The 24169-nt window shown below is 47.6% G+C and overlaps 1 protein-coding gene across 2 annotated transcripts in view; it reads right to left on the reverse strand.

The window, feature by feature from the left end:
• MTOR (mechanistic target of rapamycin kinase) overlaps positions 1-24169 on the reverse strand; it is a 124571-nt gene that overhangs the window by 16253 nt on the left and 84149 nt on the right. For both annotated transcript variants that reach the window (XM_040263423.1, XM_040263424.1), the window contains exons 30-41: positions 22364-22503; positions 18138-18238; positions 16350-16465; positions 15092-15169; positions 14797-14904; positions 11372-11497; positions 11148-11279; positions 7338-7453; positions 6307-6424; positions 1730-1975; positions 950-1050; positions 177-273 (exon numbers count right to left, since the gene is read on the reverse strand). In XM_040263423.1, the coding sequence (XP_040119357.1) occupies positions 177-273; positions 950-1050; positions 1730-1975; positions 6307-6424; positions 7338-7453; positions 11148-11279; positions 11372-11497; positions 14797-14904; positions 15092-15169; positions 16350-16465; positions 18138-18238; positions 22364-22503 (1479 nt within the window). The remainder of the gene's footprint in view (positions 1-176; positions 274-949; positions 1051-1729; positions 1976-6306; positions 6425-7337; positions 7454-11147; positions 11280-11371; positions 11498-14796; positions 14905-15091; positions 15170-16349; positions 16466-18137; positions 18239-22363; positions 22504-24169) is intronic.

Genomic DNA, 24169 nt, shown 5'->3' on the forward strand with positions numbered 1-24169 from the left:
CCAGTGCCCTCACCTGAAATCCACCTGTCCCCACCTGTAACCCAGTGTCTTCACCTGAAATCTACCTGCCCTCACCTGTAACCCAGTGCCCTCACCTGAAATCCACCTATCCCCACCTGTAACCCAGTGCTCTCACCTGTAACCCAGTGTCCTCACCTGTAACCCAGTGCCCTTACCTGTAACCAAGTGTCAATCTGGATTGCTTTCACCCCTTCCACTAAGGCTTCATTTACATCTGGCCAGTGACCATAATCAAACCATAAGGTGAGGACTCTGGAAAAGAAAAAGGAAAGTCTTAGAAACTTTAATTTGCCAGGTTTTGCCTGTTTTCTCATCTTTGAGACTCCTGAAGAGAAGTGCTGGCAGGGTCCCAGAGCAGTGGCTCCAGTGTGCTGGGTCTTGGGAGCACTTAGGAGTGGGGGGGTGGTGGTGGTGGCTGGCAGTGCCTGACTGGACACAGACCATCCCCAGGGAATGCCTTGCCACTCCAGACAACAGGGAGGGATCACCATGCCACCAGCTCATACATCTAAGAGATGAGTCCATGGATAAGCTTTGCATGTGTAGGAAGAGTTGCCTCTAACACAGCAGTAACTAGCAAACTTGGCACTTAGCCGGGAAACCCCCAGACGCAGGAGGGCTGGACACTGACCGCCTCTGGACTGAGTGGTCTGTGCTATTTGTTTGGGCCTCTCAGAGTCACCTCCAAAAGCTGAAGGGATTCTAGCAATATACTGAGAAAGAGTTGGGCGGCTTCTTCCTACGGAACAGGCACACCGGAGTCCTCAGGCACTGCTCCTTCCTCTTTGCATATTTCACCCACACGAGTGAGGCCCAGTCAGCTGCGACTCTGGGATGTACTCATGGGGGTGGGAGGGAAAGAGGACTTTACGGGTGACTCCTGTGACCTGCCCCCAACATGGCCCACCAGGACTTCCCTTCCTGATACCTGAGCGTGTCCTGGAGGTTGTTGCCTCGTGACAAGGAGATGGAACGGAAGAAGCCCTGGACAGCAGGGACAGTGTACATCAAGAGGGTTTTAGACAAATCCTGTTGGAATACACGTATGTTAGTGACACTCCCACCTCAGCTTTCTCATCTGTAAAATGGGCAGAACAGCCCACTAAACAGCATATCTCCAAGAGTGGTTATGAAGATTAAATCAATTAATGCACAAAAAGCCTTTAGATCAGCACCTGACATGTAGCAAGCACCCAGTAACTACAATGGTGCCCTAACTGTTAATATCTTGGGCTAACAGTAGCTTCCTGAACAGGGTGGCAGAGGAGGTGGGACCAAGACCCTGAACATGCTGATCTCTGGGCTTATCAGCTGCCCCAGAGCTTGAACTGACTGCCCCAGGGGAAGTGGAAGGGAAGAGAAAAAAACAAGAGTGGATTCTGCTGGGCTCTGTGCTCAGAGTGGGTCTGCGGATGTGCAGGCCACCCCCACATAGGTGCAGGGCATTAGGAGAATGAGCTCAGCCACATGGGAGGCATGACAAGGACCTCATTCTTCAGCATGGAGGCTACATCAGGTCCCCAAACGCAAATACACATACAGAAGTACCGTCTAAACAATGCTGGATGGCAAGCCATGCTTTCTGGCTTCCTCTGGGGCTTCAGAGCAGAGCCTCAGGCCCCTGTGAGGCTAACCAGGGCTCCATCCTCAGGGCGCCTGGTGCCCGGGTCAGTCCGTGATAGTCGGGGGTGGGGTGGGGGGCGGGTACCTCGGTGACCTTCTTCTGCAGAGGAGATGGGGTAGGGCTGTTCTCAGTGCTCTCAGCCTCACTCTCGCTGTTGCTGCCCTCGGTGCTGGTGGCGGTGGCCGTGGCCGCTGTGGTGGCAGCAGTGGCCGCGCTAGTGATGTTGGCCCCACTGGCGTGTCGCAGCTTCTTCTTCTCATCGCGGGCTTGGTTCTGATGTTTGTAGTGGAGCACAGCCTCAAAGTTCATCACTGCCCACGCATGCCAGGCCTGGGGGCGGGGTGAGAGGACAGACATGGAGGCTGTGACAAGAGCTGGGGCAGGAGGTTCGGGTATCAAGGGCCTCGAGGGGTGTGAGGCCACAGCTGAGGCTAAGCAAGGGCTGCCCTTTCTTCTCAGTGGTCACTAAAGCGAATCCTCACTTCACTGCAGCGGAACACTTGGGAATGGGGCGTTTCGCCAAGTATTCTGTGGTGCCTCTGTTGTATCAGGGACTTTGGTGGGTGACGTAGGGTGGGGGGGCATGTGAAGAGGAGCACGCCATGGGCCTTGACTCAGGACCTGTTCATCTAGAGAAGAGGTCGCTCAAAGACCTGCAAATAGGTAGCATGGGACAGGGGCAACGAGAGAGAGACAACAGGGGTGCCAGGCGCAGGGCTGGGAAGGCTTCATGGAGGAGGGATTTGGGGCAGGTCTTGAGCCATGCTAGATGGGTGGGGAGGGAACAGGAAGGCACAGCAAGGATATCCTGTAAGAACAGAGAAGAAGATGCAGGTGGGCAAGCAGCGTGGTTCACAGAAAACAGACATGTGCCTGAAGCTTAGGACACACCCAGGAGGACAGGGAATTCCTAACAGAGCTTTTAAAGATGGGTTAAGTGGCTTCCCTGAAGGTCCGGTGGTTAAGAATCTGCCTGCCAACGCAAGGGACACGGGTTCATTCCCTGATCTGGGAAAATCCCATGTGCAGCAACTAAACCCGTGCACCACAATTACTGGGCCAGCACTCTAGAGCCAGGGATGTGCAACTACTGAAGCCAGTGCACCATAGGGCCTGTGCTCTGCAACAAGAGAAGCCACTGCAGTGAGAAGCCTATGCACCACAACTAGACTGTAGCCCCCACTTGCTGCAATTAGAGAAAAACAAAAAAGACCTAGCATAGCCAAAAACAAATAAATAAGTACAGTTTTTTTTTTTTTTTTTTTTTTTTAAGATAGGTTAAGGGAATTCCCTGGTGGTCCAGTGATTAGGACTTGATGCTTTCACTGCTAGGGCCTGGGTTCAGTCCCTGATCAGGGAACTAAGACCCTACAAAGTGTGGCTCTGCCCACCCCACCCCCAAAAAAGAGAGATGGGTTAAAAGCTGGGTTTGAAAGATTCCTTTGGCAGCAGATACAAAACAGATTATGGAGGAGAGCAGAAGTTCAGAGAGTGAAGGTAGAGGTCTTAACCAGGCAGAGGACAGTGGGAAAGGGGGCACACTAAGAGCACAGGCCAGCCGTGGAGGGTGACTCGCGGCCACTGCTTGTCCCTCACACCTGGCTGAGGGCCTGTCAGAAATCAGTGGTCAGTGACTGCCAGCCAGAAGAAGCCTTTGGTGCTAACTACTCACACCTCTGAGGGTTTGAGCTGTAGTAACGCTTTGAGATAGCACTGCCTGGTTTACAGGGCATGAAGCATACTGTAAATTTGCGGTGATAGCAAGACATTAAATAATCTACTCATAGTTGGAACTTTCTGGATAACTGGTAAATTTCTTTGAATCCCTTGCTAAAAACCTTGCTTTAACACAGAAGTGTCCACTTCCCCAGCTAAGCAGAGTAGATGAATCACAATCAACTTCTACTTGATGAATAAGAATCCTACAATGACCCAGGCTCAGCTTTCCCATACCTTCGTTTAATCCACAAATACCTGTATATGTACAGTGAGCTGGGGGGTCACAGCAAAGACAGAAAGAGTCCTGCAGGCACGTGGGATTAACATGCGTCACTGATGGGAGATGACAGCACAGAATCAATAGGCCCAGACTAAAGCCAGTTTTTTTTTTTTTCCTTTGTTTCTTTCAGAAAAGCTGAATGAAGGAAAGTAATCTGGTTAGGACACAGTTCTAATTAGTAAGGCTCTAGCTGGTCAAAGGTTTACTGGACATATTCTTCCAGTCTTGGACTGAAGCTGTCCTAGACAGAATAATTACTGCTGCTTTCACAAAATGGGCATTTTTCAGATCAGATTGATACACGCTTACAGCACGGCAAGAATTTTACTGTAGATGTTTCTGGGGCCTTCAGATGCAGGTTTTGACCCCAGAGGGATTCATTCCCAGAGTATTAGCAGGTTAAAGAGACACCGGAAAGGAGTGGATGACATCTGCCTCACAGGCAGTCTAACCAGGAGGCCCCTCAGAAAAGATATTTATAAAACACGAGAAAGCATGCTCTCACCAGAGGTGTGTACTTCCAAGACTTATTCCTCTACCAGTCAAGCTTTTATACATTTTCTAGTTTTCTTTATCTTCTTGAAAATTTTCCTATGATATAACAGGATGTTAGAGCTTTCCAACAGAAACAGAAAGTTCAGTTCTTAGATGAGGAGCAGGCAGGGATGGAAATCATAAAGAAGCTGGGAAGGAACAGATGACCCAAGGGAAGATAAAGTTCCAGAGACTACAAGGGAAGATAAAGTTCCAGAGACTAACTGTGTGTCCAGATGGTCTAAGAAAACAAGCTGCTAAGAGTCTGTAAGACTGGAGAGGGTATGAAGAAAAGGGAAACTTTTGCGCTGCTGGTGGGAATGTAAATTGATAGAACCACTATGGAGAATAGTATGGAGGTTCCTTAAAAAATTTAATAGAACTACGATAAGAACTACCACAGGACCCAGTAACCCCATGACTGGGCATATACCCTGAGAAAATCATAATTCAAAAAGAGATATGTACCTCAATGTTCACTGTAGCAATATTTATAATAGCCAAGACATGGAAACAATCTAAATGCCCATCGACAGATGAATGGATAAAGAGGATGTGGCACATGTACATGTTACTATAATGTGTAATTATACAGCTATAAGCACAAGCTGGAACCAAGACTGCCGGGAGAAATATCAATAACCTCAGATATGCAGATGACACCACCCTTATGGCAAAAACTGAAGAGGAACTAAAGAGCCTCTTGATGAATGTGAAAGAGGAGAGTGAAAACGTTGGCTTAAAGCTCAACATTCAGAAAACGAAGATCATGGCATCTGGCCCCATCACTTCATGGGAAATAGATGGGGAAACAGGGGAAACAGTGTCAGACTTTATTTTTTTGGGCTCCAAAATCACTGCAGATGGTGACTGCAGCCATGAAATTAAAAGACGCTTACTCCTTGGAAGTTATGACCAACCTAAATAGCATATTGAAAAGCAGAGACATTGCCAACAAAGGTCCGTCTAGTCAAGGCTATGGTTTTTCCAGTGGTCATGTATGGATGTGAGAGTTGGACTATAAAGAAAGCTGAGTGCTGAAGAATTGATGCTTTTGAACTGTGGTGTTGGAGAAGACTCTTGAGAGTCCCTTGGACTGCAAGGAGATCCAACCAATCCATTCTGAAGGAGATCAGCCCTGGGATTTCTTTGGAGGGAATGATGCTGAAGCTGAAACTCCAGTACTCTGGCCACCTCAGGCGAAGAGTTGACTCATTGGAAAAGACTCTGATGCTGGGAGGGATTAGGGTCAGGAGAAGGGGACGACAAAGGATGAGATGGCTGGATGGCATCACTGACTTGATGGACGTGAGTCTGAGTGAACTCCGGGAGTTGGTGATGGACAGGGAGGCCTGGCGTGCTGCAATTCATGGGGTCGCAGAGTCGGACACGACTGAGCGACTGAACTGAACTGAATGTGGTATATAGTAATACAGCTGAGTACAGCTATAAAAAGGAACAACATGGGGTCATATGTAAACATGTGAATGGACCCAGAGTCTGTCACACAGAGTGAAGTAAGTCAGAAAAACACATTGCATGTTAACACATATATGTAGAATCTAGAAAAATGGTACAGATTAACCTATTTGCAGGGAAGGAAGAAAGAAGTAGAGAGTGGTCATGTGGGCTCAGGGGATTAGGGAAGGGTGGGACGAATTGGGAAATTAGGATAGACATACATATACTACCGTGTGTAAAACAGATAGCTAGTGGGCAGGGAGCTCAGCTCAGTGCTCTGGGATGACCTGTAAGGGGAGGTGGGTGACAGGAGGTCCAACAGGAAGGGGGTATATGTACACACATAGCTGATTCACTTCAGTGTACACAGAAACTAACACAACACTGTAAAGCAACTATATTCCCATTAAAAAAGAACAAAAAGACGACAGCATCTCCACAGCCATGCACACACTAATGGTGTAATAAATCTTTTTCAGGTGAAAGAATCTCTCAATCCTTCTGTATCAGTCAGACCTCTGACTAGCTCTTGGCACTCAAAGAATCAAACTCGTGGCACCAGACCAGGCCACCGAGGCTCTGCGGTGAAGCATGAGCACCCTGGGGCGCACTGGCTGGCCTCTGGAGGCAGCGGCGGGGAGCCCGGCTCACTCCCGTCTCCGGTTACCTTGTACCAGCTGCGGTCGTGCTCTGTGGCGGCGCTGTAGTACTGCAGGACTTTGGGGATCGTGCTCTCGTTGATGCCCTGTAGGTTCAGCTGCCACTCCCCGAGTTTCAGGAAACATCTGAAAACAGAGAAACCAACCCTGTGTTGCCCCCTCCTCAGAAGAGCCGTGCTCAGGAGGACGACGTCCTGGGAGCACAGCGGCCTTCCTGTGGTGGACTCCCAGTCTACAGAGGCAGCACGACTGAACCACCTGGATTCTCAGCCACCTGGAGGAAAACTGACAGGTTTTGGGCACCAGTTTTTTAAGGGATGGTCTCTTCTTGCTCTCTTTCAATGCTAACATAAACCAGGTAACTGGCACACTGAAGTGTGAATGGACCTGGCTTCCCCAAATTCATTCCGGTGGGTGGCAGCTGTTGAGAGTAATTTTTCTTATTGATTGCTTTATGGCTTCTCCCTTATTTTCTGGCCGTGCTATGCTACATGCAGGGATCTTAGTTCCTTGACCAGGAATGGAACCCAAGGTCCCTGCAGTGGAAGCATGGAGTCTTGATCACCGGATTGCCAGCAACGTCCTCCTTCATTCTTTGTATGATGAAATTAATAGCTAGCGTTCACTGATTGCTACTCTGTTCCAGGTACTGCTCCAAGTGCTTGATGTTTTCTTTCCAGTAATCCTCACATCATCCTGTTCCACCCTAGGGAAAAGGAACTCTTACTATCCCCTTTTTAGATAATGAGGAAACTGAGGCACAGAGAGATTAAGTAACTTATCTAAAGTCACACATCAAACCAGCAGCATTTGAAAGCTAGGAGTCTTAACTCTGAAGCTGGATACCAGGAGAACAGCACACGGGTGCTCTTGGACTACTGGATCCTGGGAAAATAAGTGGCAGAGACTGTGGAGCACTGGAAAAGGGGAGAGAGATGCAAGCAACTGGCTGCTCTGGGAGCCTTGACCATGCCCATGGGGCAGAGGCTGCTGATGGGGTGAGGCTGCGGTGTGACAGGCCTGGCTGTAGGGAGCTCACCGGGCCATGAGCTTGTGCAGCTCCTGCTTGTGCTGCTGGTCCTCGGTGGCGATGGCATGCTGGGCTTGCTGCTGCATGGTCTGAACAAAGTGCTGCATGTGCTGGAAGGCGTCAATCTGTAGGACAAAGGCACAGGGAGTCACTTGGCGTCCGGCCCAACACCAGGGGAAAGAACTGCTGTTCACCCTCTCCCAAAGAACACCCTAGAGCATGGGGGAGGACAGGGGGCCAGAGCATGATGCCGAGAGATGGCTGGACTTGTCAAGAGGATTCATATTTTTTCAACTCAAGGAGTAACTCTCCTTGGCCAACTGCAATTACTAGTTTAACAAGCCTTAGAAAAGTTAATTGCCCAACTTCCCCAAATAACAATCCATATGAAGTAATCGGAAACCACTGCTTAATTCACTATCAATATATCGCCCTGGGGGAAGTCAAGACTTCTTGGGAGTTGTTTCAGGCTAGTGAACCCTCAGTATTTGTTTAAGACACTGTGTACCTTGGACGTTAGCACAGAAAAAATTACAGAGTAAAAAATCTAATAGATCTGGGGACAAACCACAGTGGAAAAGAATATAAAAAACAGTGTGCCTGGTATGTATACACACATGTCTAAATCACTGCCATATAGCAGAAATTACACAACCTTGTAAATCAACTATATTTCAATAAAATACATTAAAAAGATCTGACAGAACCCTCAGTACCCAAATAAGAACACAGAGATGGGGTGAGGCCCCTCATACATCCAAGTGGAGTGGGGAAGACACAAGCCAAGCATTTAGTTGAACAGGTTGGCTAAGAAGCAAAGGTTTCAGAGGGTCCTCAAGCAGTTCCATCTCACATGATTTTATACAAAGCGAGCAGGAGGCATCTGGGTTAGTAACAGTGGAACTAGGGAAGAGTAGAGCCAGAGTCAGAGGTTTGGGAGTCAGTTACAAGCCACTTGTATAAACCTGCCATGTCCACACGCACCAGCATCATGATAAATGGAGTCCAAACTCTTTAAAGGGCTTCAGGGATGAATATAGAACACACAGACATAAGAAGCACAAATGGGAAAAACAGTGGATTCCAATCCACCAACACAGAGAGGGGAAATGGCATGGGACAGAAAATGAAAGAGAATATGTGTTCTCTGCTACAGGAAAGGAGAGAAAACCCCAACACTTCAAATAAATAAGGTCAAAACAATCTCCTTATAAATTATATAAGGTTTCCTTTCCTTTTTAAAAGTGGAAACATGTTAGTAATGATAGCTCTGAAGGAAAATGAAATTCCCTTGCTTGGGGGGCAGAACCAACCTCAGATACTTTTAATATATAAAGAATTAAGTAATTAATTGGCATCAAGAGACAGAGGGCTTCACCCAGAGGAAGAATGACATGTCAATGATTTACCAGGGAACTAATCCACACGTGAGGACAGTGCAGACACACTCATGTTCTAACACTTAACAAGACACCTGTCTCCCTCACATCTGCCTTTAGTTTCATTCCTCACCACTGGCTTTGAAAAATGAACTATACTAGCCTCCCACACCTGGTAAGTGCTAAGTATTCTTCTAGTTTTTCTTCTATGGAAACTATACTGACTAGACTTAAATCCGATTAGGAAGAGAAAAGAGAATTGACCTCTCATGACAAAGGTGGAGGATAACTGGGGCTTCCCTGGTGGCTCAGCTGGTCAAGAATCTGCCTACAATGCAAAAGACGTGGGCTTGATCCCTGGTCTGGAAAGATCCCACATGCTGTGAGCAACTAACCCTACACACGAGAACTACTAGGCCTGTGCTCCAGAGCCTGGGAGGTGCAACTACTGAGTCTCCACACCACAGCTACTGAAGCCTGCGAGTCCTAGAACCTGTGCTCTGCAATATGAGAAACACTGCAAAGAGAAGCCCACACAATAAAGAGTGGCCCCTACACGCCGCAACCAGAAATAACCCCGTGTGGGAAGAAAGACCCAGGACGGCCATAAATAAGTAAATAATTATAAAAGAACAAAAAACCTCCTTCTTTTCTCCATCTCCAGGAAATGAGGAGGGGGTAAAATGATTCTTTCTCTCTTACAGACAGATAACTCACTTGGAGGATGGGGCTTCTCTTAGGCTGAGTGTGAGCTGGGCAGACACTTCTGGCTCTTGACTGCCTGGGGGCATGTGGGCAAGAGCTAGGTTTTTGGCTTAGTGAAGTTTCCCAGAAGGAACCAGACTGTCTCTAGATTCTGTGAACTGTCTCTTCTAGAAGAACACTGGCCATACACCTACTGCCTGATGTCTTCCTGCTTTTCCCCATGTCTACCTAACTGAGGCAAGGCAGAGAGTCCAGTCCCTACAGAGGAAGAATGTAATGCTCAGAGAAGTAAAATGACTTGTTCAATAGCACAGTTAGTATTAATAGTCTTCTTGGAGTAGCTCCTGAACTCTTATGAAGATGTGGCATCTCTAGCTCCAAGCTTGAAGTTCAAGCACCTAATTTTAAATTGATTTCTAAATTTTTAATCCATGTGGTTTTGTGGTCTGCCTCCAGAATGTGGGCTCCTAAGAAAAGGCCATAATCTGTGAAGTTGGGCTGTAGTCCTATGTTGAAAGAAGCCACTCTGTGGTTGAGATATTAGCCAAGATATTCCTTATGCCTGCCTTCGGCAAGAGATTCAAAGACTTGGAGGCTACACATAGGAAGGAAACCAGACTACATTCAGATCCAGCACCTTCCGTTTTTCTCATTTGCCTGGAGGAAGAGCAGGCTTTGAATCACAAAAGTGCTCTGGCCTGGGAGGCACACTAAACAGAGACTAAATAAACACGTCCTCCCAACAACAAAAGAGAAAAACCGTAAACTGCACATTTGGAGAAGGACACTTGGGCCATTACTTTTGAAGTATGCCCCAATCAAAGACCGAGGACCTGGGTGCATGGCTGTGGTTCCCACCCTGGGTGGCATTCAGAGTCACAGAACCCAGCACCCACAAAAGAGGTCAACTCCCAGCCACAGTCCAAGGATCTCCCAAGTGGGCCGTTAGCCCAGACTTGACTGCTCTCTCCTATCTCCCACAGCCATGGCTTCAGTGGCTGCTCTGTGTTCCTTCCTCACCTCAGGGACACTGTGGGCACAAAAGGGGGAAGACAGCTGGGACTCCCTCCTCTGTTTCCTTAGGAGGACGGTGAGGAGCCAAAGCAGGTGCTGACGGTGCCTCCAGGACCTACTCTGGGTTAATCACCACCATCAGCCAGGGAGATTGTTTTTAAAAATAAAACAGAAAGAAATCCCACCAGAAGTCACATCTATTTCCCGAGGCCCTGTCTGTAAATAAAGTCAGAGGAATACCACACTGGCTTCAAGATGACTTTCCCCACTGTTTCTAGCATTACACCCTGGGTGTTGCTGCTTGTGAATCCAAACTGATGAGTGGAGAGGAGACAAGAAGTCTGAAAAACCAAGTTGGTCTTATGAAAGCTTCAGTCTGTGTTTTCATAAACACACTGCTTTTTGGGGTATTTCTCTTAGGGAAAAAGACAAAACAAAACACAACCCAGAAACTGTGCTTTTTCTGTTGCAGCATATTCTAGCTGCTCATAAAAAAAAAAAAATGTGAATACATGCATTGGTTTGATCCATGAGTATACGTGCATCTCCCCGAATGTGATTCACTTTTTGAAATCTGGCCCAAATAGCCTCCCCACAGAAGCGAACTCCCTGACATGGCGGTTTGGACACTGTCTCCTTTCTGTCCTGGAGGAGGCAGTGAGAAGCAGATTAGGTGAGTGTTCTACAGAAACGTGGTCTGCTGCTGCAGTCGGGTACAGACCTTGCGGGCGCTCTTCCACATATTTTTCATGTAGGCGTAGGTCACCTGGGGGTGAACTGTTGGCAGAGGATGGTCAAGTTGCCGAGATGGATCAACTCCCAGGAGCAGCACTAAGGTTTTGTGAGCAAGTGCCTTCAAGACAAGCGGTCAGGTTAGACACAGGGCTGGACCAGGAGCAGTGTTCCCTCCTCAGCCCCGACCCGACGGAGGGGCTGGACACTCACCAGCCTGCCACTCTTGCCACACAGGCTTGCGTACTTGAGCCAAGTCCTCATGTCCTCATGAGGGCTGACGACGAGTGACCGCACCATGAGGATTTTCTGCCAGTCCTCCACAATACGCTGGCAGCCCTGGAATGTTCATAAGTGAGGATTAGATATGTGCTCTGCTACATCTTACCCCATCGTGGACAACAGTGAAACCCACCCCAAAACAAAAAAAGAGATTCATTCTTATAATCTCATATTTCTCAAGAGAAGGGTACTGTGAGTGAATGCCTCTTAGGAACTTTTCAAAATTCGAGAAGCTACAGAGCAAGGCCTCTGGAGCCTGAATCATGGTCCATCCACTTACTACTTATCGTGACTCTTTGGTAAGTTACTTAACCTCTCTGTGACTGATCTGTAAAATGGGGTAAGAACTGTACCAACTTCAGGGGCTATGGTGAAGTTTAAATGAACTAAATTATTTAAATTTCTTTTCTGGATTGTAAATAATGTATTTTTAACTTTTTTTGCCTCAGTCTCTCTGGCTGAAGATGATTATCGTTGACAAAAATTAAAGATGTATCATTCAAAATTTTAAAAACTACTTAAGCGTAAAAAAAAGTTTAAATAATTAAAGTTTCAACTGATGTTATTTGACAGTTGGTGGCATTTATATTCCTAAAATTATTAGAGCCTAAACTTGCACTCAGATCTTGGCCTTGTCTTTCCTCTTCATTTTTTTAAAAAATATCTCAGATCAAAAACCATACACAGAAGGGAAAAGACCTCATTCATTCACACGTATAAATTCTTTTAAATTAAAAACAGTGAACTAATCACTATCAAAAGGGCCAAGTTAATTTTATATTAAAAGACTGTTGAGAACACAGTGAGCCTCTCCTCCTCTATCTTCCTGATAAGAAATCAGACGCAGAGATGAACACCAGGGGGATGGGTTTCTGAGATCTATCAATTCATCAGAGAATTCCATGAAACCAAATAAGCTGTCTTCCATGGAGACAGGTCTAAAAGTCTAGCAACAATGGTTGAAGGCTTTAAAATAACTTCACAAATAATTTTTATTTATTTATTTCTGGCTGTGCTGGGTCTTCGTTGCTGTGCAGGCTTTTCTCTAGCTGCCGTGAGCAGGGGCTACTCTTCATTGCAGTGGCTTCTCTTGCTGTGGAGCACGGGCTCTGGGGCAAGCAGGCCTCAGCTGTTGTGACACGGGGACTCCAGAGTTGTGGTTCCCAGCTGAACAGCTGCAGTGAATGGGCTTAATTGCTCCACAGCATGTGGGATCTTCCCAGACCAGGGATTGAACCTGTCTCCTGTGCTAGCAGGCAGATTCTTTACCACTGAGCCACCAGGGAAGTCCAGTTGCAGGCTTTTAAACATGACAGGACAGTCTGAGTCTGAATAAAGAACCCAAGGCAAGAAAAGAACCCCATGCAAGTAAGGCTGACCTCTCATACTGTCCCATGGGAGCTACCGGCTGGGGAGTTCAGCTGAATGGATCACAAAACAGCAGTCTTCCAGGCTAAGCAGTTAGTTGAGTGTTCGGACAGCAAGCCAGCCATAAGAGCCAAATTCCTACCTCAAAGTTAACACTGTATTTTTAGCCTTTGGACCATCATCTTTCATCCCGTTAACAATAATGATTTGGAAAGTTAGAAAAACAGAACAAAGTACACTGAGTGAATGTTCTGGTGACTTCTCATCTGCCAGCTTCTCCCACATGCTGAAATCCCTTGGCTCTGGAAAGCAAAAAGTGTCTTGCGTCTCCAGGTAGGAAGGTCACGAAGGCCTAAGATGATGATGGTATTATGGACACAGTGAAGTCAAACATGGGTCTCCCCTCTCCGAGACTCATCTAGAAGATTAATCAGATCTCTGATTTGGGAACCCTTCACCCCATTACAGGCACTTAAAAAAAAAAAGAAAAACGAGGGTGTGGACAAGCGGGAAATTCTGGCTTTGTGGAATTCTTTTCTGGGGTTCAATAGACAATTTTCCACCAAAACATTCACTGGACATTTCATAATTGCTAATAAAACATGGGAAGGAACTGCATGTGCTCATTTCAGAGCATAAACGACTGTGCTCATGGGTGAGCCTCTGCCCCACTCCTTTCCTTTCCGGACGAATGTGCCCAGAACTCCGTGGACAGGAATGCAACTTGGAGTCAGAAGGCTCTGTCACAGCCTGAAAAGCTGGAAGCACAAACTTCGATTGGTCTGGGGACAGAATTTGGAATTAAGTGTGGATTGGATCAACAGTAAACCACTGACAATCGAGGGAGGTTGATTACGATGAGCAGGGGGACAAGTGCCTTCTGGAGCAGTGAAGGCTTTGTCAATGAACTTTCCTTCTGTTTCCTCAGGGGGCAGGAGAACTGTCCTTTCCAAGAACACTTGAGACTCCTGACTCCCAGGTTGGGAATCGACAGCTCCTCATGCTAAAATGATCAGAATGTACAATGCGAATACTAATGGAGAATTTGGACTAGTCTCTTGATGAGGGGAAACTTCAGTGGAAAAAAGTTTGCAGAGATTATTGCATGACCAAGACCTGAGGAACTGTAAACCGCAGAAGTTAGTAAATGAAAACATCAGGCCCCCCCACTGAAAGGTGGCCAGCAAGTGGATTTAGAGCAGTGGATTTCAGCATCAGCCACATCCTGGAATTATCTGGGAAGGCTGGAAAGATACTGATCCTGGGTCTATCCCCAGGACTTTTGTTGATTTGGTCTGACGTGACCTGGGTATTTCAATTTTTAAAAGCTTTCCAAGGTTATTCTGGGCTTTCCAGGTGGTGCAAGTGGTGAAGAACCCGACTACCAATTCAGGAGATATAACAGACCTGGGTTCAAACCCTGGGTGGGGAAGATCCCCTGGAGGAGGGCATGGCAACCTACTCCAGTATTCTTGCCTGGAGAATCCCACAGACAGAGGAGCCTGGAGGGCTATAGTCCACAGGGTTGCAAAGAGTTGGGCATGACTGAACTGACAGCACGTAGTACCAGGTCATTCTATCACATAGCTGCAGTTGAGAACCACTGATTTTGAGGTCAAGATTCTCAACTGGCTGGCCATAATGTCACTTGTTTAAGATATTTTCAAGAATTTCCTGGTGGTCCAGTTAGATTAGGACTCCACGTGTCCATTGCAGGGGGCACGGGTTTGATCTCTGGTTGGGGAACTAACAACCCACAAAGTATGGGGCATGGACAAAAAAAAAAAAAATTATTTTCTTTTATTCCCTGAGAAGGGTAAAATGAAGCTGGAAAAGTGGTCATTCTCTCATAGCTAAAGGCTCAGGTGAAAAGCCCATGGGTGTTCTGCTTTGAATGTATACCAGGCCTCAGTGAGGAGGCAGGGAGTGGATGTCAGCGGGGATCAGAGGAGTAGGGAGGGTGGCACAGGGCTTTCCACCAGGCTCACCTGCAGTCTCTCCCACCAGATCTGGCGGATGATCTCCCGTCGCTCGGGGACAAGTTTGTACTGGATAACCTCCTCCAGCTCAGACAGCATGTGGCAAGAAACCATGGCCTGATGGAAACAAATCACATTCCAACTTAATACAGCATGAAGAATCTGAAAGCCAGGCTTCATTGCAGTCATTCCTTCTGGTCCCACAGGCACACTCCCAGCAGCCTGTGTGTACTCATGCACCCACTCTGCAAAAAGAACTGAACTGAGCTGGAAACCTGGCACTGCACAGGCAGTCCACACTTACCCCATAGGCCCGGCTGTAGCTCTCTCCCGCCATCGCCGTTAACTCTGCATCCAGTAGGTCCCGGGCTTTGTCGATGCACTGGAAGAGAACGGGAGAAGCACAGGAATGGAGCTACAGGCTTGGGAGCTGAGGGGAGCACTGTGATTTTTGGGCTTCCCCACCAGATGCACAAATTCCCTGTCTCACTGAAATCCCAGTGATGAAGAGAAAAGCTCACTGAAGAAGGGAAGAAACCTTTTACCTGATTTGAAAGCCCAGATAAAAGCATTCTCTGATTTCTCAGAAAAAAACAGAAATATATGGCAGCCAAAAGCTCACTGTCTCAGAGCTTGGGTGACAAAGGAAGGGAGACGTGTGCTTAGAAAGAGAATCACTGTGCTCTTGCATCTCAAGAGGACAGCCTGCAGACCGATCTGCTTTCAACTTCTTGCTGGGCATATTGATAACAACAGACCGTGCAAGCATTCAAATGGCCCACCTGCTTTTAAGCACCTTGTCCTCCTAAGAGAGGGTCTCTGAAACTGGCAGAAAAATGCCCGATCCTCTCCAGGTAAATGGGAGCTTTTGTGTCCGGAATGTGAATGGCCCAGGGCTGTTTTCACATCATGTAAACCAGAGGTCATAGGACTGCAGTCTAAGGCTTCTCTGTTTCATCAGTTAAAACCCCAGCATGGGGAACTCTTCCGTTCTTGAACGTTTCAAGTTAATGACTATGTGCCGGTCCTGCAGTCCTCAGAGCATTCACCCAAGCACCTTACCTAAGACAGTCTGGTGCCTGACAGAGTGGGTATGATCACCTCATTATTTTAGTCTGCCAGACAGCAGAGGATTTCCAAATAAAGTGCTGGCTTCCCTAGAAGGTGACCAGCGTGTGACATGCCCTCACAGCCAGAAGAGGTGGGATTTCTGCTGCAAGGGGCACACTGCTCTCTGAATCCTCCTCTAGTGGACAGTTTCTCTCCACCATAGGGAACACTAAAGCAACATGGTAAAAAGGAGGCCACGATGACCCAAGAAGCCAACTCCAAAAGCAATCTACATGGTAACTTGCAGAACAGGTGTCCCTCTCAGAGCAGAAAGTGGCTGACGTGCTAGGAGTTGTCTTCTCACTGAGTCTTAGGCTCCTAAGCCATTCTAGCGAGCCCACAGAGCCAAATGTCAGAGCCTGTTTACACAGGTGCCCTGTGCCTAGGAGCTGACTGGGCACCCTTGATTACCATTTCATACTAGAAGGTTTTGGTTACATGTAGATTTTTACCTGTTGTGCCAAGGAGAAGAGGTCCTGATGTAGTGCCAGCACGGCTCTATAAAATGCCCCATCGTGGGTGTCCCGAGGGATCATACAGGTGTACTCTTCCATGCTGTCCCACTGACCTACATGTGCATACACACACACACACATATAAACAGAGAAAACATCAGAGTGGTCAGCTTGCTGGGCTAAAGGCAGTATATCAAATAGGCCTTGTCATTGTTACTTGCATTTAGCTTGGGGTTCAAATAGGACAATCTTGAGGCTGATGTATCAGAATCCCGCAGAGAGCCTCTATACTCTGTGAGACTGAACAAGCCAATTTAACAACGCCATAGCTGTCTTCCAAATACAGGCCTCTGTGGCTGCCCCTGGGAGCTAGTTCCATGAGAGATGGAAGGAGCTACAGGTCAGGAGGGGGAGTGCAGCACCTCATTAACCTAGAGAACTCCCCGGGGACTCTCTCAGTGAGACCAAGAACCTTTCCCCTACCAGTGGAGCATCTCACAGTTCAGTGATACCTTGGAAATTACATTTTCCTGCAAACAACTGACATGGATCATTATCTGGACAGGGGACAGGATGAGACAGTTTACTTGTCTCATGCTGGCAGCACCTCTGCCTCAGAAGGAGGCGATAAATATTTTAAGAGGCTCTGCTACAACAGAAAGATGGGCTAGGTCACAGCACAGTAGTCCTGTATCACGGCAGGCTGGGGAAATGGTGGCATCTGGGAACAGATATTTGCTTCCCCTGGTGGGGTGAGCATGTCTCAAATGCCAGGATTTCTAAGACCATCTGCAGAAAAGACACTGGCTTCATTAGGTGCATGCTGCAGGGGCCCCAATTTTATGAGGCCTTTCCCTGCCTTTCACTCCAGACCACCGGTGTATCCATTCTCTGTGCCTCTGGGCAAAAGTGAATAACAAACAGTGACTCCTCAGGAAGCAATTCATTTCTGAAAAATGTTCTGGATCCAGCTCAGAGCTCATGAAAGGAGAGGATGTGAGCTCTGTGACTCAGAGGGTAGGGATGGAGGCAGACGTTATGTAACCTTCCTCTAGACTCCACAGGTGCAGCTTCCACCTGGGACACCCACAGACCCTCCCTCTCTGGCCAAGAGCCGTTCTGGGACAGACATGGGTAATCCTCTCTGCTGGGGCCTGAGATCAGAACATGACACTTTTCTGTGGAGATTAAAAGGAAATCGCTGCTTGAAAACACTCAGGGAGTGAGGAAGGTGGGTTAGTGTTGGGCAGCAAGGAGAAGAGAGGAAAACAAGACTGTCAGAATGTCGGTAACTGCTGGAGGAGGTGAAGAGCATATAGGGACTCACTGTACTATTTACTTTCATCATCATTGGGAAAGTTCTACAATAAAATTAAGAAATCAAGGAGACAGACAGCTGATTGCTTTCATTATTCCTGTTGGGTAAACATGCTGGTAGAACTCCAGCAGTCATACTGGATCACGACACAGAGGCCCCAGGCGAAGCAGAAACTCAGAAAGAGGCTATGACAATGGAGCCAGAATGCAGACTACACTGAGTATCTCAGTGTTGATGCTTGCACACTGTTTTCCCTGGCTTCCCTGTGAAGAGAGATTTGTATGCATGTCTAACAAGAAAGCCATGAGACAGAAAGGACAGACGGAAGAGGTGGAAGTGGACATGAACTGCTTCACGCTTCTGTAGACCTGACACTCTGCCTGTAGCCATGGTGCCTTGCTACTCAGAGGCGAGCCTCCAGCCTCACTGTCCTCCCCATGACTCGGTGCCTGGGAGGGCAGCCTTACCTAAACCCCATGCAGCTGCAGCAGCCATGCGGGCCATCTTGGCTTGGGTCTCATCATTAACCAGAGTCCATTTTTCACAGCACTGCTGGTGAAGCTGCCCCCTGAAGGAAAAGAATTATATAGTCGGGTTAACCAAAATCACCTCCATGACCTGCCCGTTTTTTTCTCGAGCCCCTTGGGTTAGCTGGGGGGTTGCAGGGGAACTAGATGAATGGGGCCTGACTTCATCTGGAAGCCTTTAAAGAAAAAGTGCTTTCATGATATAATTGAGAAATGTCTGGTGATTTGTCGTTTCTATGGCTTGGTGGCTCAGAATTTTCCTGACAATGAGTTTATCAAAGAGAGGGACTGTGTCTAACTCGATGCGACGTGCAATGTCCTAAACATCTGGCCCTCTTCATAAATATTAAATAACTTCTCTCCTATGCCAATGAACTCTGGGCTCTTTCCCTTTGGCAGGCCTACAGAGAAAGCAATCAGGAGAGACACATCTGGACATTCACTTTGGGCTCAAAGCTATAGGGACAATTGGCTCTTATAAGTATTATACAAATGGCTGCAGTCTGAAATGAAATTCAAATGAAATCAATTTGTGCAGAGGAAGAAGGCTCTACAACAGTCACATCCACCAGAAATCCAGATGCTGCTTACTCTCGGAATTTTGTACAATGACTGAGTGTAGGTGTCACTAGGAGACAATGAGATGCATTCGATACACAGAGCAGAATCCCTCAAGAAGAGACGTCCTGTTGGCAGTTAAAACTGCTGCCCTCCTATGTGGCACTTCTGAGTGAAAGGAAACAAAACTCTGCTTCTGTGGGAATATGAGCTCCTGCATTCATGTGAGCTTCAAGACAGCCAGGAGACTCCTCAATCTCTCCTGCTTTCTGAAAGAGATACTACAGGGTATTTTAGCTTGGTATTGAGATTGGAGTCAAGAGAAAAGGTACAAGCTCCAAGTGGCCCAGCTCAGAAGCCTTGTAGGACATAAGTGCATTGTAAGGTGACCTGGGGGACTGTGAATGGGGAGGAGATAAAGATGCTGAAGGGACCTAGGCTGAGCTCCCCGAGAAGCTGACTGGTGACCACATCCAAGAGAACTGCTCAGGGCTGCTATCCAGCATCGCGGCCTGGCAGTCATCACCTTCCACTGTCTCTCTGGCACATAATGAAGACAGTCAGGGACATGAGCATTCTAGCTTAATACATGCCCAAGATAAAAAAGAGGAGGAGGCGGGCAGCCATCCTGCCCCATGGACTTACTGAAGCTCAGTGACAGCAGCTGGATGACATCAGTGCTGGTTTCTTGCCACCTAAACCTAGAAACCTTCACTCTGGGTCCTGCTGGAGATTCTCCTAGAGTAGCAGCTCTTCCTGCAGGAGACTTAAATTTGATCTCCTAGAGAAGGAAATGCCAACCCACTCCAGTATTCTTCCCTGGGAAACCCCATGGACAGAGGAGACTGGGAGGCTACAGTCCATGGGGTCACAAAGAGACACGACTGAGTGACTAAACAATAAGTTTCTGGACGATACAGATGCTGTGACCCAAGGGCCACTGTTTGAGAACCACTGGCTCAGGGCACAGCACAGATCCTCTGGGCAGCGTATTCTGGTGGGAATCCTGCCTGGAGCTAAAGAAAAGCGATGTTCTCTCTCTGAATGGTCCTTCCAACTCTAGAATTCAAATCTGTACAGCTCATAGCCACAGGCACTTCAGCCTCCCTCTGCTGTTTCATCAGGACACCCCATTTCTGTGTTCCAAGTCTGAGATTTTGCTCTGCTCTTCCCCTTGAGCCTGGGAATGAGTTCAGTGTGAAACACTACATACTGTTACCTCCAGAGACAAAGCAAGGAGCACTGCAGAGCAGCATCTTAGAGAGGAGGCCCGCCAGAGGATAAGCTGCGACTGTGTCAACAGCTGTCAGACCCTGGTCAGTGTGCACAGAGGCAGGGTTCCTCTCCTACAAAGACTTCTTACAAATAAGAATGCAGAATATACTAATTCCTAACTCTCAAAGGTAGGGAGGGGAAGAGAACCAAATAGAAAAAAAAGTATGAGCCTGTCTATGGGGCATCCACGAGGAGGTTCTCTGACAACTCTTTGTGACTCCAAGGAGGTTTGGGTAAAAGATCCTCCAAAACTTTGACTTTCTTGCCTAGAGCATCAGCCAAAAGCCTGGGGGAGCATTCTCCAACAACACCTAAGTACTTGGCTGTCTGGGATCTCATTCCCAAGAAATCTGTTCTCAGGATGCAGAGGCCACGCAAGGGAACAGTGTGGGGAAGGGGCTTACTTAGCTTCATGTGGCTGCAGGTGTGGCTGGGGCTGGAGCTGGGGAAGGGGGAGCTATTTCTTGTAAGCATGGGGAAAGGGGGTCTTCCACTCACTGGTAACCCCAGATCGTGCCTGACAGCCACCTCCGGTGAACACCTGCCTCAGGCCCGTTCAGGATATATACTCAAAGCAAAAGCAATTTAAAAACTGCACTTTAAATAGAATTGACTGAATAAACCAGATAAAAAAAAAACCTGCATATGATCAGGAAAAGAATTCTGCTTCTTTCATCTCTTTTAAAAATCTTTTCTACTCTGCTGCATTTTTAAACCCCTTGGTCAGCATCACTGGCCACTTACACTTTATAGGTAATTATAAAGCTGGAAGGAATCCAAGACTTCAGGGGTGGACGGCACTGCGAAGTGCAGCGTCAGGAGGCCCAGAAGACTGCTCTTGAGAGGCCTCAGGGTAGAGACGTGAACTCCTACGAGCCTCAGTTTCCCAACTGTCACATGAGGAGGTTAGACAAAATCACACCTGAAGTCACTTCTCACAACCAAGCCAGCCCTGGGTTGGACGTGGTTGTTTCTAACTGTAAAGGGGGGAAGGCAGGACAGGTTTCCAAGAGGAAGAAACAGTTCAGGTGGAGCTTGAAAGATGCAGAGAAGAGAAGAAAAAGGAAGACGTGAACAATCCAGGGCACTGAATGGAAGAGTGCAAAACAGAAGTCCTGTAGGCTTGGAGGATGGCCTAGCCACAGCCCTTAGGTCAAAGAAAGGTCTACAGGCCCGGCTTGGCCTGGGGCTTGCGGAGCTCTCCTGCCCCACCTCTTATCTCTTTCCTGCATCACACCTGACCCCACGGCCACATTGAACTTTCAGAACCCGTAACGTAATACTGTGCTCAATCCTCCTCACTGTCTAGGCCCAAGTTAGAGCACTTCTTCCTGGAAGCGTTCCAAGTCAGGATTAGGGCCCCTTCTTCTATCCCACCAACCCTGGACTTCTCCTTTATAACTACATTCACTCAGTGCTACAGCGGCCTGGTCATCTGCCCTGTCGGCTCTGAGAAGGCAGGGGCTCTGCCCTTCTTGTTCACACGGTGTCCTCAGGGCCCCAGCACAGATTCTGGCAGTGGGCAAGCACTCAATAATGACTGGTTGAATGAATGAATGGAGGGCCCTCAGTCTTACAAGCAAGAGAAAGCAGAGATATCTGCACCTGGGGAGGTAGAAAGGCATTTATTAAAAACTGTAGTTAAACTAGTTCATGACTGTGGTATGGCATTTTATTTTAGCTATTTTAAAAAAACTGCACTTCATGCTGGAAAACATCTCCCAACAAATCCCCAGACCAAGACCATGGCAAATGTTCTCAGCTGAGCATCCCTGTTGCTTCCACCTGGAATACCCTTTCCCCTCTTCTCCACTCTCTTCACCTGTCTCCCAGCCTTGGTCCTTCCTCCAGGAAAACTGCAAGGTTGCCCCACCCGCATGTGCGTCTTTCAGAGTTGCCTACAGATCATTGTCCCTGTACTCTCAGTAATTGTACAGTAACTGTCTGCAAGCAGTCATCTGTTCTTCTTTCCTAAAATCACTAGCAATAGGTAATGAAGAGAAAAAGAAAAATCAAGGTTGCAAAGTAAGAATATGAAGTCTTCATCAGCCAGTCAGGTTAACAGACAGAAAGAACAGGTGCAGATCCTAGGAACACACCCACTCCTGTCCTGTCCTAGAGCATTACAAAGACTAAGTGAAAGAAAGAGATAGAGAGAAAGAAAGAAAGAAAAGAATCTTTCTATTTATCACTGAGACAAAATAGAGAGAAAACACTCCCAAGTGAGAGATGCTTCCTGGGAAAACAAATGAAAGCAAAAGTGGGAGTCTTGGGAGAGAGTGCTGGGAGAAGTCTTTCCAAGGCAGTTGGGCCTCCATCCCGCTGCAGCTCACCATTCCCCCAAGGCCTCGAGGCAGCGCATGCGGCCCAGCATCAGCTCTGGGTCGTCCTTGTTGGTGTCCATTTTCTTATCATAGGCCACGAGAGCATCTTCCCACTCGTGTAGCTTCTCATACCAGGTAGCCTGGATCTCCTGCCAGGGAGAAAAGAGAGGACTGCTGTGAAGCACAGAGAACACAAGGCTGTTTTGTTTATCCACAGACTCGCTTCCCCTGAGCATGCCATGTTGTATGTATTGACACCGCACCCAGCACAGTACGCCTTCAGAGTATCCGGAGGTATGTGCACTGCTGGTGGGGATGCTAGCTCCTTGGCACAGAGATGGAACGACCCGGGGATAACGTGAGAGCAGCTGTCAGGCCATGTCTTTCCCATCACTTCCTGCTCAGAAACAGGAGTCACCAGAACTTCAGCGTGTGGGCATGCGAGGACAGGGCAAATCATCTGGATGGCAGGAAGCCCTGACAAGGGCTCCCATAAGGAGGCCAAGGCCTGGATCTGCTGGAATGCTGACAGTGGGCCACCTGGCAGGGCCAGCAGCTGCTTTCCTGATGAGGCCAGAGAGACCAGGCCACATCTGCACATTTGCTGGAGGAAAACAACTCGCTTTTCAAAAGCTCTTTATTCTCTGCATTACTTAATACATTTTTAAACTTTCAGGAAATAATAATTTAAAATACAATATAACACTGCCACTTAAAATTCTTTGGAAAAATCTTCCTTCTTCTAGAGTCTTCCATCCAATGTTCCCTCTCTGAGCACTTGGCAGCTTCATCACTGGCAGGGGCCAAAGGACGGATTCCATTACCCAGCAGATGGCATGCCATGCTGCCACTCGGTGTTGGCCACGTGAATGAGCAGCCACTGCAGTCTAGAAGCTGCAGACTACGGTTCTCTGAATGGCCCGGGGACTGTTTTATGTCTCTGTCTGCCCTCCATCTGCCGCCACCCCAGTCTGTCTTCTGGGCTTCTTCCTCGCCAGCTTGGTGACGACTAGTTCTCTACCAGGCCAGGGAGCGGCTCTCCAGGGATTTAACAACAATCTGATCCTGCAGCAGCATTCGTGTGACATGATGCAGGGCCCGCACTCATTCTCCCCATTACGTTCCTTCTCCTTGCCAAATGAAACTCTAGTCTGAGTAGCATGTATGCTCACAGCTATGTGCTATTAAGCTCTCTCAAAGAATCTTTTCTTCTTGAACGGCCGTGAGGAGGTCACGTCTATTTTAGGCCATTAACCTGTGCCTACTTCCCCTCGTTTGTCTTCGGCAGAGCCAGTCCCCTCCGCTTCCCCTGTCCTCATCTGCGGCCACAACAGCCTTTGCCCCAGTGTCCGCATGCAGTGGAGTTTGCCAAAACGGGCTCTAAGCTTCATTTCCTGAGCTTGTTTAGAATCATACTGCTCCACTATGCCTAAATATGAAAGACACAACTTAGAGAAGAGTGGCTGCAGAGACTGTAACATTAAAAACTCTTAAATTAAAAAGAAACACTGGTAAATTTCCCATTTTGAATTTCTATACTGGTGGAAAAGTGGGTACTAACATATGGTACTCACTCAGTATGAACAAGCAGAAAAGTAGGGGGAGCGGCATATGGAGCAGGTCAGGTAGGGGGCAGGATATTTTGAGTTGCAATAGATTGCAAGAACTATAAGGTTTAAGCAATGAATCACACACAATTCTAATGAGATTGCTGTTACATAAATTGCGCTGAGAAAGCACAAGCTCTGCCAAGAAAAAGCAAACCATTGTCAAGTTTAATATGATTCAGCTACCTAAATATAACAGAAAATCCAC

The sequence above is a fragment of the Oryx dammah genome, unplaced genomic scaffold (genome assembly GCF_014754425.2).
Source record: "Oryx dammah isolate SB20612 unplaced genomic scaffold, SCBI_Odam_1.1 HiC_scaffold_21, whole genome shotgun sequence".
NCBI classification, from domain to species: Eukaryota; Metazoa; Chordata; class Mammalia; order Artiodactyla; family Bovidae; genus Oryx; species Oryx dammah.